The sequence below is a fragment of the Trichosurus vulpecula genome, chromosome 9 (assembly GCF_011100635.1).
Source record: "Trichosurus vulpecula isolate mTriVul1 chromosome 9, mTriVul1.pri, whole genome shotgun sequence".
In the NCBI taxonomy this organism is placed as follows: Eukaryota; Metazoa; Chordata; class Mammalia; order Diprotodontia; family Phalangeridae; genus Trichosurus; species Trichosurus vulpecula.
Window position 1 is genome coordinate 117,714,306 of NC_050581.1, and position 15,937 is coordinate 117,730,242.

The 15,937-nt window shown below is 45.7% G+C and overlaps 2 protein-coding genes across 2 annotated transcripts in view; one reads left to right on the forward strand and one right to left on the reverse strand.

The window, feature by feature from the left end:
• The window catches only part of P4HTM (prolyl 4-hydroxylase, transmembrane), a 28,690-nt gene that overhangs the window by 4,799 nt on the left and 7,954 nt on the right, over positions 1–15,937 (forward strand). Inside the window, exons 3-5 of the mRNA XM_036737371.1 lie at positions 9,960–10,150; positions 11,732–11,828; positions 15,147–15,309. Of these exons, the coding sequence (XP_036593266.1) occupies positions 9,960–10,150; positions 11,732–11,828; positions 15,147–15,309 (451 nt within the window). The remainder of the gene's footprint in view (positions 1–9,959; positions 10,151–11,731; positions 11,829–15,146; positions 15,310–15,937) is intronic.
• Positions 1,448–7,730, reverse strand: LOC118830523 (secreted frizzled-related protein 5-like). The gene is made up of 4 exons (XM_036737373.1): positions 7,426–7,730; positions 5,154–5,323; positions 3,483–3,569; positions 1,448–1,764 (listed from the first exon to the last, which is right to left on the reverse strand). Exons 1-4 carry the CDS (start codon positions 7,728–7,730, stop codon positions 1,448–1,450), a joined length of 879 nt encoding a protein of 292 aa, XP_036593268.1.

Here is a 15,937-nt window from a genome sequence, read left to right on the forward strand (position 1 = left end):
TCATGCTTGGCCCTCTAAAATTCTGTTTGAAAAGTATAGGCTTCTTTTTCTGAGCAGCAGCTTAATATTTATCAGTCTGGTGTTCTGATGCCCATATGCCATCTCATGTACTCTGACTGCGTTTCTTGTGAGGAGTTTGTCACACTCTTCACATGCCTATCTTATTCCAGCAACCTTTGAATACTAAGAACCCTTGACCAAATTTTCTACTGGGGCATGTTGAATGTCTTTCTCATTGGGTCATGTTTTTATTTTCCTAAACATTGAAGATAATTATCACTAATGTACAAAGAATATTTATTTTAAAAATCATGTTTGGTTTATTACAGGATTGCCAAATCTCTCCTCCTCTCTCTCTCTCTCTCCAGTTTAAACAAAGACAGTTTGACATATATCATGAGAAGGATGTATTCATAATAAATCCTAGAGATCTAACAGTAGCAGACTTAGATTTTAAGTGTGAATATTAGTTTAGGTTTTATGCAGCTTACCCTAGATGTGTACATGGAAGCCTCATTGACTATCCCAGAGGTCTTTTTAAAAGTGTTTCCAATAAGAGCCTTAGGCTCAGCAAAGTTCAAGAAGAATATATCCTGATTTGGTGAGCCTGGTATATTGATTCTGGCTTCAGAAAGATCTACCAAGTAAGTCTCTGGGGCCCTTTCTGAAGTGTTAGTAATATGTTCAGATTGCAGAGCACTGAGTCTACATGGAGATCTTTTCATAAAGCTTTCAGATTTCAAGAAAACACACAACCAGCAGACAGCAGAGTGTCAGGGTCAGAGCTAAATAGGGCCAGAGTTACCATTTCTTTTCTCCCTACCTTCAGAGCCATTGTGCTCTGCCAATGAAGAAATTTGGGTAAGGATAGGTTCTTGAAGGTAAGAACCCACAAAGGATTCTGAGAACAGATATCTGGGAGGTGGCAGCAGCAGAGTGGGAGGAATTGAGCAAGGAGGGTATCTATTCCATTGTTAGGAAACTGGCCCCTTCCTGGGGCCTTTAGTATAATACCTAGTGCCAAGGGATCACACTTATCAACCTTTTACTGTGTTTCTTTCTACCTCGTTTGAAATTCATCTTATGTCAGTTGGAGGACCGGCCAGCTTCATCTTATTTAACCAATTACTTAATGTACCTGTCTGTGTTTCTGTCTGGGAAGAGTCAGTCTGTCTTCCATCATACCTGCATGTGTTTGAAATGCAAAGTGAGTGCAGTAGGACAGGATGAGTATTGCATCACATCTCTGAGGGTACATTATGGACAAGAGCTGGATCAACAAGTCATTTTTTTCTTGGATAATCAATTACTAGGGATCTAAGTGAGATAGCCTCCCTGCCAGAGTTTTGGCTTTCCAGTCAGAGTCCTTAGGTTGAAAAGGTATAAGATCGCCCCAGGATGAGGGAGGCATCTGACTTCACACCTTTCTCCTGCTAGTGAGGCTGTCCTACTCTCTGCACCGGTGGTGCTTCCACTTTCTGACTGCAAGATGCAGGTTCCGGTTCCTCTTGTTCCAGGCATAAACCTTGTTAACCACCAGTCGGTTGCCCTGGACCTCACCACTGATAATGTAGGCCCCTGTGTGAGTGCCCCGCATGAGGTTGTGCACACAGGTAGCATCCCACTCTAGCCACTGCTTCAGTCTGGGGTGAACTTCTGTTGGCAGCAGGGGCCCTCGCTTCAGCACCTCCAGCCGGGAGTCCATATCATAGTCAAAGATGCTGGACGAGGTCCGGTTTCTCCTAGAGATGTGAATCTTCACAGCTAGAACAGGTAAAACAAAACAGAGTTGCACTATACCTTGATCTCCTGGGCCACCAGACATGTGGCCTTGGAGTCTTTTCCTCCTGCAGTTTTCAGGTCCCTGGCTCTGTTACCATGTTCCCTGTTTTCTACTTCCGTGTGCCCTTCCACTCTCATCAAATTCCCTGGACTTCTCTCTCAGTCAGTTATCTTTCAAATAGAAATACCTTAGTGGTCAGACTGAAAGCTGAGAAAGGACTAGAATAGCTGACCTCAAAGTCCCCTTCTCCCTCCTCCTCTAAAAAAAAACATGAGATAGGTGGAAGGAGGCTGCAGCATGTTATCAGTGATGGCTTGTTTCTGAGCACTGGGGTGAAAGATCATATCAAGGACCTACATAGCTGGAAGATGAGGCAAGCAGGTCATATGGCAAAGATAGCAAGAGAACCAGAGGACCCCACCCCCAAGTGCAGTGGATGGAGCCTTGGTGGAGGATTGGCAGGGGGCAAGAGAATCATTCAGGATAAGGCACGGATGGGTGGCAAATGGCAGCAGCTCCAAAGCTGGCCAAGTGTCCTGTCTGCCGGTCACGGTCCTCAGGCCTACCTGTTACCAGGAAACTGCCTAAGGTTACCTACCTTATTGCCCAGGACACAGGCAGGGCTGGCAGAGCCTCTGCAGAGGCATGAGAAATTTGTCTCTTCTGGAAATGGATCCTCTCACCATTTCTGGCCCAATTGTGCTTTTCCTGCCAGAAGCCTTTCCTGATGCCCTTAGTGCTTGGAGCTCTCTCCTTGCCCCTCCCGTTGTCATGAATATTCTTATCTATTTATCCTGCATCCTTTTAGTAGGATATAAATTTCTTGAGCCTACATTTTTTCTTTTTTTCTTTGTATATCCAGTTGATCCCCTTCTCCTATTGGTGAGTTCTTCTTGGGTCTCGGTTTTGGGGATGGGCCCAGGCTAGCTTCCCTTCATTCCTTTCCAGGCTCTGCTTCTCCACTATCCCGGTCCTAAATCCCCCAGTCCTTTTCAGCTACCTTTTATGTCTGGTCTTCCCTCGTTCTGAATGTAAACTTCTGGAGGGCAAGGACTCTTTCTTGTTGCTTGTATTTGTATCCCCTGTGCCCAGAACATAAGCACTTAATGTTGCTACCAGCCCAGTGCCTGTCACAGTACTTTTCATAGTTTTTGTTGTTTGTTCTTGTTCTCTAAGGGCACCATGACAGGAAGGTAATGCCATGACTTGCAAGTGAATTGGATTTAAGTGAGGGAGGGCTGTGCAAAGTCTCCAGCCTCACTCTACATATTAATGAATGCTTATTAGCTTATATCAGCTTGAACTCCCCCTCCCCTGACATCCTGAGTTGTCTGAGTGTGAGCTAAAAACTTCTCAGTCTGACTCACTTTGGGTAAACTCTCAGGCTCTTTGAAATCCCAAATGCTGTAAGGAAACTCCACCTCTGTTGTCATTTAACAGTAGAAGGGCCATTGCCCTGCCATGTAGGACATGACTTTTTTTTGTTTCATTGACCTTTGACCCAAAACACTGACATTTTGTCTTGTGACCCTTACTTTGGCATTTGAACATCACCTTCAAATGAATTGCCCTGTGTCCTCACAGAGGTATTTAGCACAGTGCTGGGGATACAGAACATGTACGTTCACCTTTGTTTGCTGGACGGAGTGAGGGTCATGGGAGCTGAGGCACTGGGGAATGCCAGGGCAGTTGTACTCACCAAAATCATTGGTACAGAAGGTATCCAGAACCTCCTTTGGGGAGCTTGCATCTTCCAACTCACAGTCCCGGCAGCTGGCTCGAGGAACTGGTGGGGGAAGGGGAGAATGCCACTGACTGGAAGCCATTGTTCTCAGCAGCAGGGGAACTAGGTGCCAAACTGGTGAACTTGGGAGCCAGAGTTCTCTCTGTGCCTGGCAACTTAGCCATTTAACTCCTACACCTGCCAGGGCTGTGGAAGGAGGGCTGCCAGAAGCCCATGTCCCAGCATCTCACTGCATTATACAGGGCTCAAGGGCCAGAGCAGTGGTGCTGGTTGCTTTTTTAGCTCCATAAAGACTGAACTTTCTTCTGTTTGTTTCTTTTTGTGATGCTAGCAGAATACCTCTGACTTGGCTAGTCAGCTCTCTTTTCTCCTAGCTCTGGATTCCGAAATATGTGAGTGGTCAAAGCAGTTCTCAAATGAAGAAATGCAAGCTATCCATAGACATCTAAAAATGCTCCAAATCACAAGAGATGAAAATTAACACACTTCTGAGGTTTCACTTCACACCTGTCAGTGTCAGATATGACGAAAGAGGGAAATGACATTTGATGGAGGGGCTGTAAAAGGATAAGGGCAGCATCAACCCACTAGTGGTGGAGCTGTGAATTGGTTCAGCCCTTCTGGTACACAGCTTGGAAGGACACTCAAAAAGCCCTGCTCAGACCCTTTGGCCCAGCAGTGAAGCTGTTTGTTAGGCAGCTATCTGAAGGATGTTAAAGAGAGAGGGAAAAGACCCTATTTAGGAATGTTTATTATGGAACTTTTTGTTGTAGGAAGAACTAAAAACAAGATAGGTGGCTGTAAATTGGTGAATGGCTGGACAAATTGTGGCATGTGAATATAATGGAATTTTTTTGTGTTGTAAGAAATGATGAGTATGAGGTATTCAAAGAAATATGGCAACATTGACATGGACTGGCACAGTGAAATGAGCAGAGGCAGAAGAACAATTGACATGGTGGCCTTAATAATGAAAGGGAAAACAGAAGCAGCAGCTGGTGCTGAGAAATAGCTCCCATCTCTGGGAAGAGAGGCATTGGACTGGAGCTACCAGCGAACCTTCTCAGGACATGGTCAGTGTACTGACTAGTTACAAGGGAGGGCAGAGGCAAGATAGTAGTGATCACCAGGAAAAAAGAGCAATGCACAAAAGAAAAAAATGCAAATGGGGTATCACTTATGGGATAATTTTGTTACTCTCTTATGCAATTCTCTATATGTACACACCTGTTTTAAAGTGTTGGGTTTTTTGGTTTGTTTGGTTTTGTTGTTTTTTTTTTTTAAGAGCCCTGGATCTAAAGCCAGTGGAGCTGAGTCAGGTTCCTGGCTCTTCTACTTATCTGTATGACCTTAGGCAAGTCACTTAACTTGTTTAGACTGAAGTTTTTTTTCAAAGGGACTAGATGAGCTTCTGAGTCCCTTCTAGCTCTAAATCCTGTGATCGTATACATTATAAAACAAGCCTATGGGCTTGATGACCCACCTGCCAAACACACATACATATTTGAGCACTGAGGGAAGAACAGCCTTTGTTATCATGACTAGGTCTGTGTGCAGTGGTAGTGGTAGTGGTAGTGGTACTTGTGGCCATAGCAGTAGCAGTAGTACTAAACAAGGCCAACTTACTTCTCCTGCTCGTACTCATGTCGTCGGTGATTGCAGAGATGCACAGACTGTGATCTACAGGAAAATTATCGCACTGGAGGATCTGGGGCCAGGGGTATCCATAACAAGCCATGATGGGGGCACAGCTGTCCCGAACACTTTCACAAAGACTTCTGCAGGGGTAGATGATCCTAAAGGAGGAAGAGTGCCGACACTCCTTAAGGAAGGGCTACACACACAGACAGGAGACTTAAGTTCTTTATCTTCCACGGGAGGTGTGCCCTGAGCTGAGGAATGTTTTGGTCTAGAGCAACTCATAAAACAATGAGCCAAGGCAGGGAGGGCTTTCAGTTTGAAGTGTTGGCTCACATTTCTGTCAGGCTCTCAGATTCTCAGACCAACAGACCCGTGCACAAGAATCGTTCTGTTCAATTTACAGAAGAGGTTATTACTTCCCAAAGGACCCACAGCTAGTAAGTGGCAGAGCCAGGACCTGAAGTCATAGCGTGGACTTTAGCATCAGCACTCTTTCTAATACCCTGCGCTATCTTGGTGTGAGTTCACTAAGGGTTAAAGAATGTCTTAAATGCCAGTATCTTTCCTGAGAATAGTTGGGGAAAGGAAGGATGGAATGTTTATGTGTAAGGCACGGTGCTAAGCACTTTACAAATACTATCCCATCTAACCCTCACCACATTTTGGGAGGTAGGTGCTGCTATTATCTCTGTTTTACAGCTGAGGAAACCTAGGCATTCAGAGACTAAATGACTTGCCCAAGGTCACACGGGTAGTCAGTGTCAGAGGTCACATTTGAACTCAGGTCTTTCTGACTCCACACTCGGCTCTCTATCCATCATGCTACCTTGGTGCTCCAGAAATGTTTACAATCAGATAGGGCCTCCCCAAACCATGGTAGGGCAGTAAACATTCATCCCATAAATACTAATGTTTCAATTACCCACCCACCTACCCTGGAAACATGAGGAGTATAAAATACTGAAACAGGGTCTTCTTTGGATGGAGGAGCTCAGGAACGCCTGAAGCAAGGAGAGTGTTCCTTTTCACCTGCAGACCTTCTAGAAAAGGGCAATGGGAGCTCTGGTCTTCAACCTTTCACCCCTTGGTATTTCCAGTCCCAAATACTATCTCCAGGAAGTCATGAAGGCTTGCTTTACTGTCACACACACCACCACCACCCCCAGCACCTCCAACCCAGCCTTACACAGCACTGGGAAGTGGATCTCTTATCCTTATCTCACTTATCATGCATCATTGTACATTAAATTATCCACTAGATGTAAGCTCTATGTGAGTGGGGACATTATCTCAGCTGAACTGAAAATTCTTCAGTGCCTAGCACAGTATGGTGCATACGGCTTCAGTTTAATAAATATTTGTCAAACTGAATGAAATTACAGTGAATACCTGGTTAATCAATTGGGAAAACACTCTTCTCAGAGGAGTTGCTTTTTCCCTCCCTTTAGTGCCAGGTAGGCTGGGGGCTAACCTGCCTTGTCATTAGCCCTCAAGATGCTCTTTGGTGTTTCCATTCAGAACCCATTAGTGTTCTCTATCCCTAAATCACAGCTATGGGAAAAGGAGGGAAAATGGGGGCCTCCTGTTGGCACCATCTTCATTACTAGCTGCAAGTAGGATGTTCTTGTTGGCACCACTTTCTGTAAAAAAGGGTAATTTAAGAATCACCTTGGAGTATGGATCCATTTATTTCCTGAAAGGGAGGCTGCCACGTGAGTAGTTTAGGGGGACTATTTACAGCAGGAGAGCAAAAGGGAGAAGATCAAACCTTGAACTCCTGTCCAGTTCTGGTGACTACTAAGCTGTAACTAACGGGTTATCCTCAATAATCCCCTTTACAGCAACCGAAGACCTTAAGAATGAACAGCAGGACTGAAAGAGACCTGCTCTAAGAGAGGGAAAACATGAATAGCAAAGTGGGAATCCGACTGTTGAATCAGTCGGATAGTTCCTCATTTCCCAGTGGAATGTAATCGCCTAGCGGAAGTGGGAAAGAGGAGGCTACAGTGATCTAAAGTAGGGCACTCCACAGTGGTGGCTTCTATGCTGGGAGCGCGTGATCTGAAATACCCATCTGTGTTTTTACAGTAGCTTCAATAAGATTCATCAAACACACAAACCCAGCGGCTGATGGAGAAGTGCTACCCCAGCTGGCCCATCTCAAGAGAGAGCCAAAGGACATGATGAGATAGTGCCACATGTCATTAGCTACCCTGTGGGGAGCTTTTCCCTGGAAATAGGGAGTTCAAAGTCTTACCTGTCCAGGCAAATTGGTGCGAAAAGCGAGCAGAGAAAGATGCGGGCATCTGGGTGACATTCCCTTGCCAGCAGCGGCAGCCAGCTGGAGGACTGCTGGATCACTTCAGCCATGGTTTCATGTTCCAGCAGGTTGGGGATTCGCATTTCAGAATAGCCAATATCATAGCATAGGGCCATGCTTCTTGGAATGAACATGCATCGAGAGGAGCTTCTAGGGAAATGTGCCCCAGCCCTTCCAAAGCAGTAGCCACACAGACCTACCAAGGCAAGCAGCAGCCTCTCCATGCACCCTCTGGCCACCATCCTGCACCTTTAACTTAGCCTTGTAGACAGACGGATGTTTCAGAGGAGCAGAGTGGTTCCTTGGAGCTGAATCTGCCTAGGAAGGCTTTTTTATACATGGTCCTCTCCATAGGCTCCCTGGCCAGCCCCTTCATTACGAGTCCACTGTTTAACAAAGACAACACAAATGAGGTGTTTGCCTAGAATCTTTGGCTTTCTAATGGGGGGCCTGGGCTCAGCTCGGCAGGTGTGTTAATGAGGGCAGCCTGGGGCTTCCTTATTCCAACTCCGGTAGTCTGTAAATCAGACTTGTTTGCATTCGATTAGGTCGCTGCTGGGTGCCATTATTCAAACTCTGCCCCTTTGGGGAGGTCCCTGGATTAGGCATCTGTTAATAAACTCTTTAACAGTTGGTTTTTCTTTCTTTCTTTTTTGTGGAAAAGCAATCAGGCGTTTGGCCAAGTCAATTAGGTCTTCTTGATTTAGCCCTGCACCTAGTTAAGCAGGCTTCCAGCCGTCAGCCCCCAGTAAACCTTTCAGGCATTTTGCTGAGGCTTAGATTGGAGATTTAGAGGCTCGGAAGTTGTTTACACAAAGAATTTGCCTGGTTCTTTTGGGTTGTGCCAGGTTTGGGTCACGAATCCTGTCTCTTCATGACCCTGCATTACAGCCATAGTTATGCTGTGAACAAACAGTATGCAACTTCTCTGGCCTTTATCTTCAGTCAGTTTTTCTTGTTGTTATCAGTGAGAGATGTAATTAATAGTAATTGCTTAGTGGAGAGAGAGATACGGTAAGTGGCAGATAGACTTGAGGGGATATTTTGAAAGCGTTGGACAAGCTGTCTGCACAACCCAGAAATATTTATTGTAGTATCTTATGTAACATGAAAGGGTCGCTAGGTGGCACAGTGGATAGAGCACCGAGCTTGGAGTTAGGAAGACTCATCTTCCTGAGTTAAAATCTGGCGTCAGACACTTAATTGTGTGATCCTGGGCAAGTCACGTAACCCTGTTTGTCTCAGTTTCCTCATCTGTGAAATGAGCTGGAGAAAGAAAGGCAAACCATCCCAGTGTCTTTGCCAAGAAAACACCAAATGGGGTCACAAAGAGCTGGACATGACTGAGAAATGACCGAACAATGACAAATGTCATATGAACTGAGGTCTGTAGTTGATCAACATTGGACTCGTCTGGGAGTAGGCTAAGACTCCCGTTATACTGTCATGGCAGCATCTATTCAGTGACAGCAGAAGATCACCAAATGAGCATCGAGCAGAAACAGAATTTGTGTTTTGAGACCACTTCTCCCACAGGCTCATGACCAGATTTCTTCTATGAAGTATTTAAATTGATTAAAAAAAATACCTAGCCTAGGGACTACATTAGAAACCTGAGTGACCATCCAAACAAGTGTCCCAAGTTCAAGTTCAGAGTCCAAACAAAACCTGCTTTTGGTAATTGCAGAAGCCCAGCAACTCAGTAGGTAATTCCAACCTAAGTTCAAAATGAATGGATAAATAGGAATGGACTTAATGTTTGCTATTAAACTACTTTCTTAGTTTCACAAGGAAACTTGCTTCGTTGTAACCTGACCTAAGCGAAGGCCCTGGGGGGGACCCTGGCTGAGACAGGGCTGTGGGAGTCACCCTGGCACAACCCGGCCCTGGCCTTGGGTGGTGTGTGGCTCCTCCTGCACAGTCTCTTAATGATTGTCATAGACCATGGGTTCCTGAGGGGAGTAATGTATTGTGTACAGCGTAAGATTCTAATAGGGTCCAATGGCTAAAGAGGGTGTGAGGTTACTGGCACCTCTGTCCTTTTCCCACACTGGAGGCTATAAATATTGCCATCGATGAGGTGACTGAAACCTTGGTTTCCTACAGAGAAACTGTCAGCCCCACAGGTCACTGTACTGTCAGAAAATTGTCTCCTTGAAACCTGCCCGATATTAACCCTTTGTCATGCCTTTTGGTGAGGAAAGGAAGGAATTAGAAGCAAGTCCTTTTGTAATTGCAATAATAATTTGTGTTTGTGTGTGTGTGTGTGTGTGTGTGTGTGTGAGAGTGTGTACTTCTGCATGTACTTCTCTCCATTTTATAGGTGAGAAAACTGACCCAGAGAAACTAATGGACTCTAAAGACACAGCTTAGCTTTCCCCAGTTTTGGTTTGTGTCTCAGGTGCCATTGATGGGTGCTTTACTTTTAACTGGTAACTTGGCCAATGGTCCTTTCCTCTTCTTCCTGGCAGAAATTCCCAACTTTCTGAGTGAGGAAGAGTGCAAGCTGATTATCCACCTGGCCCAGCTGAAAGGGCTGCAGAAGAGCCAGACGCTGCCCACAGATGACTATGAAGAAGCCATGGAAATGATTGAAGTCAGCCCAATGGACATCTTCAATCTGCTGGACCATAACCAGGATGGGCAGCTGCAGCTCAAGGAGGTAGAGGAAGTGGGGCTTACTGGGGAAGCATTTCCTCCAAGAGGAAGGAGCTTTGTTTGGCTCTTGCTCCTCCATAGTCCTCTGGGCAAGCTGCCTGCCTGTATGTCCACATGTGCAGCACAGAGTTAGTGAGTAGTGTTACTGTAAAGTCTCTTCTGCCTGCTCCTTACCCTTTTTAGAAAAGCTTTTCAGAAGGTAAAACTACCCCCCTCCCCAGAGAAACAGCTGTGCCTAGGCTCAGGAACTCACTGAAGTCCAGATCCCAGTAGGAATCCCCCTCCCTTCAGTACTTGGTCCTTCCGCAGTGGAGGACCTGAGCTCTGGATTTTACTGCCTAATTTTGTCAACTGCCAGTCTCCCCCTTGCAGGGCCTGGATCTTCCATTTATGTATCCTTAGGATTCTTTTTGTTTTCCCTGGTCTGGAGGGTCTTGTTGGCCTCTCAGAAGAAGGCTGGGCCTTCCCACATAGGAACAGCTAAGGTAGGGGTGGGGGTGGGGTAAGAGAGGAAGGGGAGGCTCCCTCTAGGGCCTCTCCTACCCTGTCAGGCCAAGGGTCTGGTCTTGATACCCTTGAGAAAGCCCAGGATTCTGATTACCAGGGTGGGGATTATCCACTTTTGTTTATGGACCAAACAATGAATGCTATAAAGGCCAGGCTGGCTTACTATGTAAGAGGAGCTCTGGATTTGGAAAATGGCTTGAAATGGGGTTTTGTTACTAAATTACCTGGTGACCCTGAGCAAGTCACTTCCCCTCCAGAACCTCAGTTGTTTTATCTGTAAAATGAGGAGGCTGAACTGAGGTGTCCCCTCAAGCCCCTCAGAGCACCAAATTTTATGATCTTAAATATTTCAGCAATGTACCTGTGGTGTAACAGGAGGCCTGCCTTTAGAGCATGTCTGTGGTGTAATATGGCTGGTAGATCTTAAAGGATATGAGCATAGGACTTGGAGTCAGGAAGACCTGAGTTCAAATCCTGCCTGAGACACTAGCTATGTGGGCAAGTCACTTCACCTTGTGGTGCCTCAGTTTCCTCATCTGTAAAATAGGTTGATTGAGTCTAGTGAGATATCTATAAAGCACTTTGCAAACCTTAAGGCATATATAAATGTTATCTATTATTCAGAATATAAATAATTCCTTGGGGCCTCACATTTTCTCTTCATTCAACAAATTTCAATTCAACAAATATTTCTTAAGCCCTTACTCTGTAAAGTCACTGTGCTTAAGCACTAGGGGTCAGGAGATAAAAGATGACAGTTCTGCCTCAAGAAATTTCTAATTTACTATAGGATATAAAGTAGAATGTGATTACTTTATAAAGAGATGCAGATAAAGTGCTTTAGGAAAAATCTGAGAGTGAGAGAACACTTACAGCTGGTCAAAGGATTTCTGTAGTGGTGATGAGGAAGGAGGGAATACCAGGTGTGGGGGGAAGGATTGTCTGCACAAATATAGAGAGGACAAAACAAGTTCAGGGAATTGCAGATAGTTTGTAACTGAGAATTGTATATAATCCGGATCCCAGGGACCTTCCTGGATTCCATCCAGGTAAGATAAATCTGTGTTTGTCATTTCAGGTGTTGACCCATACCCGTTTGGGGAATGGGAGGTGGATGACGCCTGAGAACATCCGGGAGATGTATACTGCCGTCAAGGCTGATCCTGATGGTGATGGTGAGTTTGGAAAGTTCTAAGGGCAGAGACCCTCAACAAGGTTTGTGCTAAATCCAGTTGCCCGAGGGAGCAAATCCTCCCCAGAGCACCAGCCTCAGCCATCTTATACATGTTGTGTGTAGGTCCCCAGAGAGGTGGGGCTCTTCCAACCTGACTTTCCCCTTCATCAAGCCTCCAGTCTAGAGTAGTATTGCTCACTGGGGCCATCTTGTTGAAGAGTGGGTGGCTGTGGTGATGTGCCCAGGAACTCCTGGTGATGCCCTCTGCCTCTCAGTGTCATCCAGGCAGAGAGGACTGGAGGCCAGAATTTGCTTTCTCAGTTGGGAACCTTTAAAAGGTGGACTGGTTTTAAATGTAAAGGATACAGCTACTTAGACATGAATAAAAGAACAAACCTTTATTAAGTGCTTATTCTATACCTTAACCTCAGCAAATGTCAGAATGTATTTATTCATAAAAGTTGGGGGTTTGATTGGCATATAGAAGCATGAGACAACAGAAGCAGCTGGAGGGAGGATTCAGATGAAAAAGAAAATGGAGAGATTGGGATGAAGCCTGGGCCATTGGGGGAATGTTCTCTGGACCAGTCATTGTCTCTGGAGGTTCCCTTAAAAGGAATGGGGCTTGAGTTCTCTACAGTCATTTAAGGTGGCTGAAGAATGCATGCAATGAGGCTTCTGTTGCTTGATGTTCCCCATGTTCCTAAGGTTTGTGATAAATCCAGTCCCATTCCCTCTTTTGGAGAAACCATTTATCCAGGCTACCATTAGCATTCAACTGAGATCTAAAAATCACAGTCATCCTCCTTCCTTTAAATGAGTCAAAAGCATGGTCACATCTCTGGGAACCTACTGAGATGATGCAGCCTTTAGCCCTCTCTATGAGGGGCTCTGATTTGTTCCCAAAAATGCCAAACCCTGTGGAGCTGGGGCCTTTCTTTTTTCCTCCTTCTCTTCTTCAACTTCTTCTTATCCTTATATGTGGAAAAGCCTGAATGCATAATGGTCTATTTCCTAAAATTTCCAACAGAGGTTTCTTAAGTATCTATTTGGAGTTTTCAGGATGAATTATAAATAACTGTAACATCCACTATTGCATGAAACGTGTTTTGTAGTAGCAAAGTGTTGTCTGAGGTCCAGGAGGCAATGTTGTTCCCCATAGGGAGAGGAAGGAGAGAAGATCAAGGAAGGCCCACTCCTGAAAGAGGAGCATGAGTTGAAGGGTGAATAGTAAGTAATTCATCAGGTAAAGAGGGAAAGGGAAAATATACCAAGTGTAGAGATTGGGGGAAGCACAGGGCCCATTTGGGGAAGCGAGAATAGTGTGGAGTTACAGAGACAGGCCATCATATGAGAATGGTTGGAAAGGTAAGGTAGTGGCAGATTGTGGAGGGCCTTGTATCCTCAGACTTCTGGGGGAGCACCAGGCAGGGCCTTGATGGGTGCAAGGCGGAAGAGGAGGTGTATGGTGGGGGGAGTCACTGGAGGAGAGACTGAAGTCCTGGCACAGGAAAGTCACTGAGCATCCTGTCTGTGCCTGCCAGTCTACTGACCAGAAGGGTAGCTTTGTTGACATTTTCATCACTGGACTTGGTCTCTTGGCCTAGCCTCACTTTGGATGCAGTCGTCACCCACTGTTGTCAGCATGTGAGCCTGCAGGGTTCAGATATGAGCAAGGCAGGTAATTTCTAACATCTTGAGATACTCTGGGCAGGGCTCAGAGGATTGTAGATGCCCATGTAAGACTGGGAGCCTCAACATGACATGCTGAGAAGCAGTGCTGGCCATTTCCCAGGAGAACAGAGGCTAAGCCAGGGTATGGACTTCTAAGAACCTCCCTCTGCCTGTAGGCTTTCACTTCCCTCATGGCCTGGGCTGACCAAGACCCAAAACTCAGAGAAATGTCTTAGTAAGTTTTCATAAGCTAATCTGATTATAGGAAAGTGGTTTTACTTCTTTGGGCTATTAGGGGTTTGTTTTTTTTTGTCTCCCTCTTTGAGGCAAGGGAGATGGAGTTATAACTCAGACATTTAAATTAGTCCCAGATGTGATTGCAACCTATTTAACTTCTGCTAAAAATAAAGCAAACAAAGAAGTGAGAAACCTCAGAAAAACATCTTATCTAGATGATTTCTGCCCCCTCCGCCCCCCAGAAAACTTGCTCCGTAAAGGGGCTGCAGTTGAACAAGCAGTATTTTGTGTCTTTATGTGACAGGGAGATGGGGTCTCCAGCATGGGTGGGATTTCCAGTAGGCATTAACACTTGTGGATTCCTGTTTGGCCCCATGGGAGAGGTAGAAGCCTAGGGTGGGCAGCCCGATAGTCTATGATATCTGGTCCTCCTTGTTTGGATGCTCAGCTGTCACACTGCCCTTAGAAGACATGCTGGGCCCTTCTTTCAGGTCAGTCAGGCTTTTAGAAACCCAGATTCCTTCCCTGAAAGGGCGATTCTGAGTAAGAGGAATGTATGTTTTACCCAGCAGCCTCCCCTTGTCCTAGAGAACTGTAGTCACCTCTCCTCATTGAGTAATTTTTTTAGGACAAAAGATTATTTAGGCCATGGATTCAGAGGTTGTTGCACCCAATACATTCATGCTGCTAGAGTAGAGAGAGACTTACAAATCATAGAATTTTAAAGTTGGAAGTCACCTCATAGATTATCTGGTGCAACCATTTACTCAGTGCAGAAATTCCTTTTATATTTTTCATTCCTTACTTGACAGGTGGTCATTCAGCTTCTAATTAAACACCCCCAGTGTTGGGGAGTTCATTATCTCATCAGGCAATCTGTTCTGTTATTGGCCAGCTTTGTTAGAAAGTTCTTATATTCAGGAAGGTATGTGTAATTCATTCCTTATATTAAGCCAAACCTGCCTCCCTGTACATCTCCCCCGTTGGGCTCAGTTCTGCTCTCTGGAGCCCCACAGAACGCTTCCTCTCACCTCCATAGGACAGCCCTTCAAATACCTGAAGACAGAGATGATGGATCCCTTAAGTATTCTTCTCCAAGCTAAACACTGCCTGTGAGACATGGTTTGGTGTCTTCTCACCATCTTTAGCCACCCTATTCTGAAAATGCCCTGTCTTGGCCATCTCTCTCCTAAAATGTGGTGCCCAGAGTTTACCGTGTTCTGGCTGTAGTTTGATCTTAGGCTACAAGTCACCATTTATTAAGCACTCACTGTGTGCCAGGCCCTGGGGCTACAAAGAAACACAAAAACCAGAGAGCCTTGGATCCAGGGGATTGCCCAGTGTGTGGTGAGGATATACCCAGCCTCTAATGGTACCAACAAAGGTCTCTTCTCTTTGCTCTTCACAGGTGTGCTAAGTTTGGAGGAGTTTAAGCAGTTAAACCTCCGGGACTTCCACAAGTACATGGGCAGTCAGAAGGTGAAGGTGAGCGACCTGGTTCGAAACAGCCAGCACACTTGGCTGTACCAGGGCGAGGGCGCCCATCAGGTCATGAGATCCATCCGGCAGAGGTGAGGCCTGAGGACAGCCGCACGCTGCTGTGGGCAGAGTGGGAGAGGAAGTGTTTTGTATGGCACAGAGAAGAAAGGGATCAGTAGAGGCTGAAGGGACTTGTCTTAGCTTTTCACCGATCTAGATGCCTGGCTTCCTGTGTTCTGGAGCCCCCCCCCCCCGCCCCCCACCCAGACAAGGAGAATCTTGTGCGTGGGCATGGCTCTTACTGCTGCAGGAGGAGTCTAAGGAAGACTTGCCTGAGAGGCTGCCAGGATAGAGAAGGAGGGTTCTCCTAAGGTCCTTCAAAAGAAAAAAAATTGTTGCTTTCCAATGTTCTGTGATGACTCTCTCCCAAGAAACATGCCTGATGAATCTAGCTCTAGGATAGAGTGTGAATGGAATGTTTAATGGAAAGGCCTCTGGCCTTTCCAGAGCAATAACAGACTTTTGTATGGTGCTTTAAGGTTTGCAGAAACACCTTGCACATGTTGTAGTTGAGCAAAGAACCTTCCTCACAACAACCTTGTGAGGTGGATAAAGCAAATATTTATATTCCTGTTTTACAGATGAGGAAACTGAGACTCAGAGAGGGTAAGCAATCTGCCCAGGGTCACCCAGCTAGTCTAGGGCCTCTGGTTTCCAAGT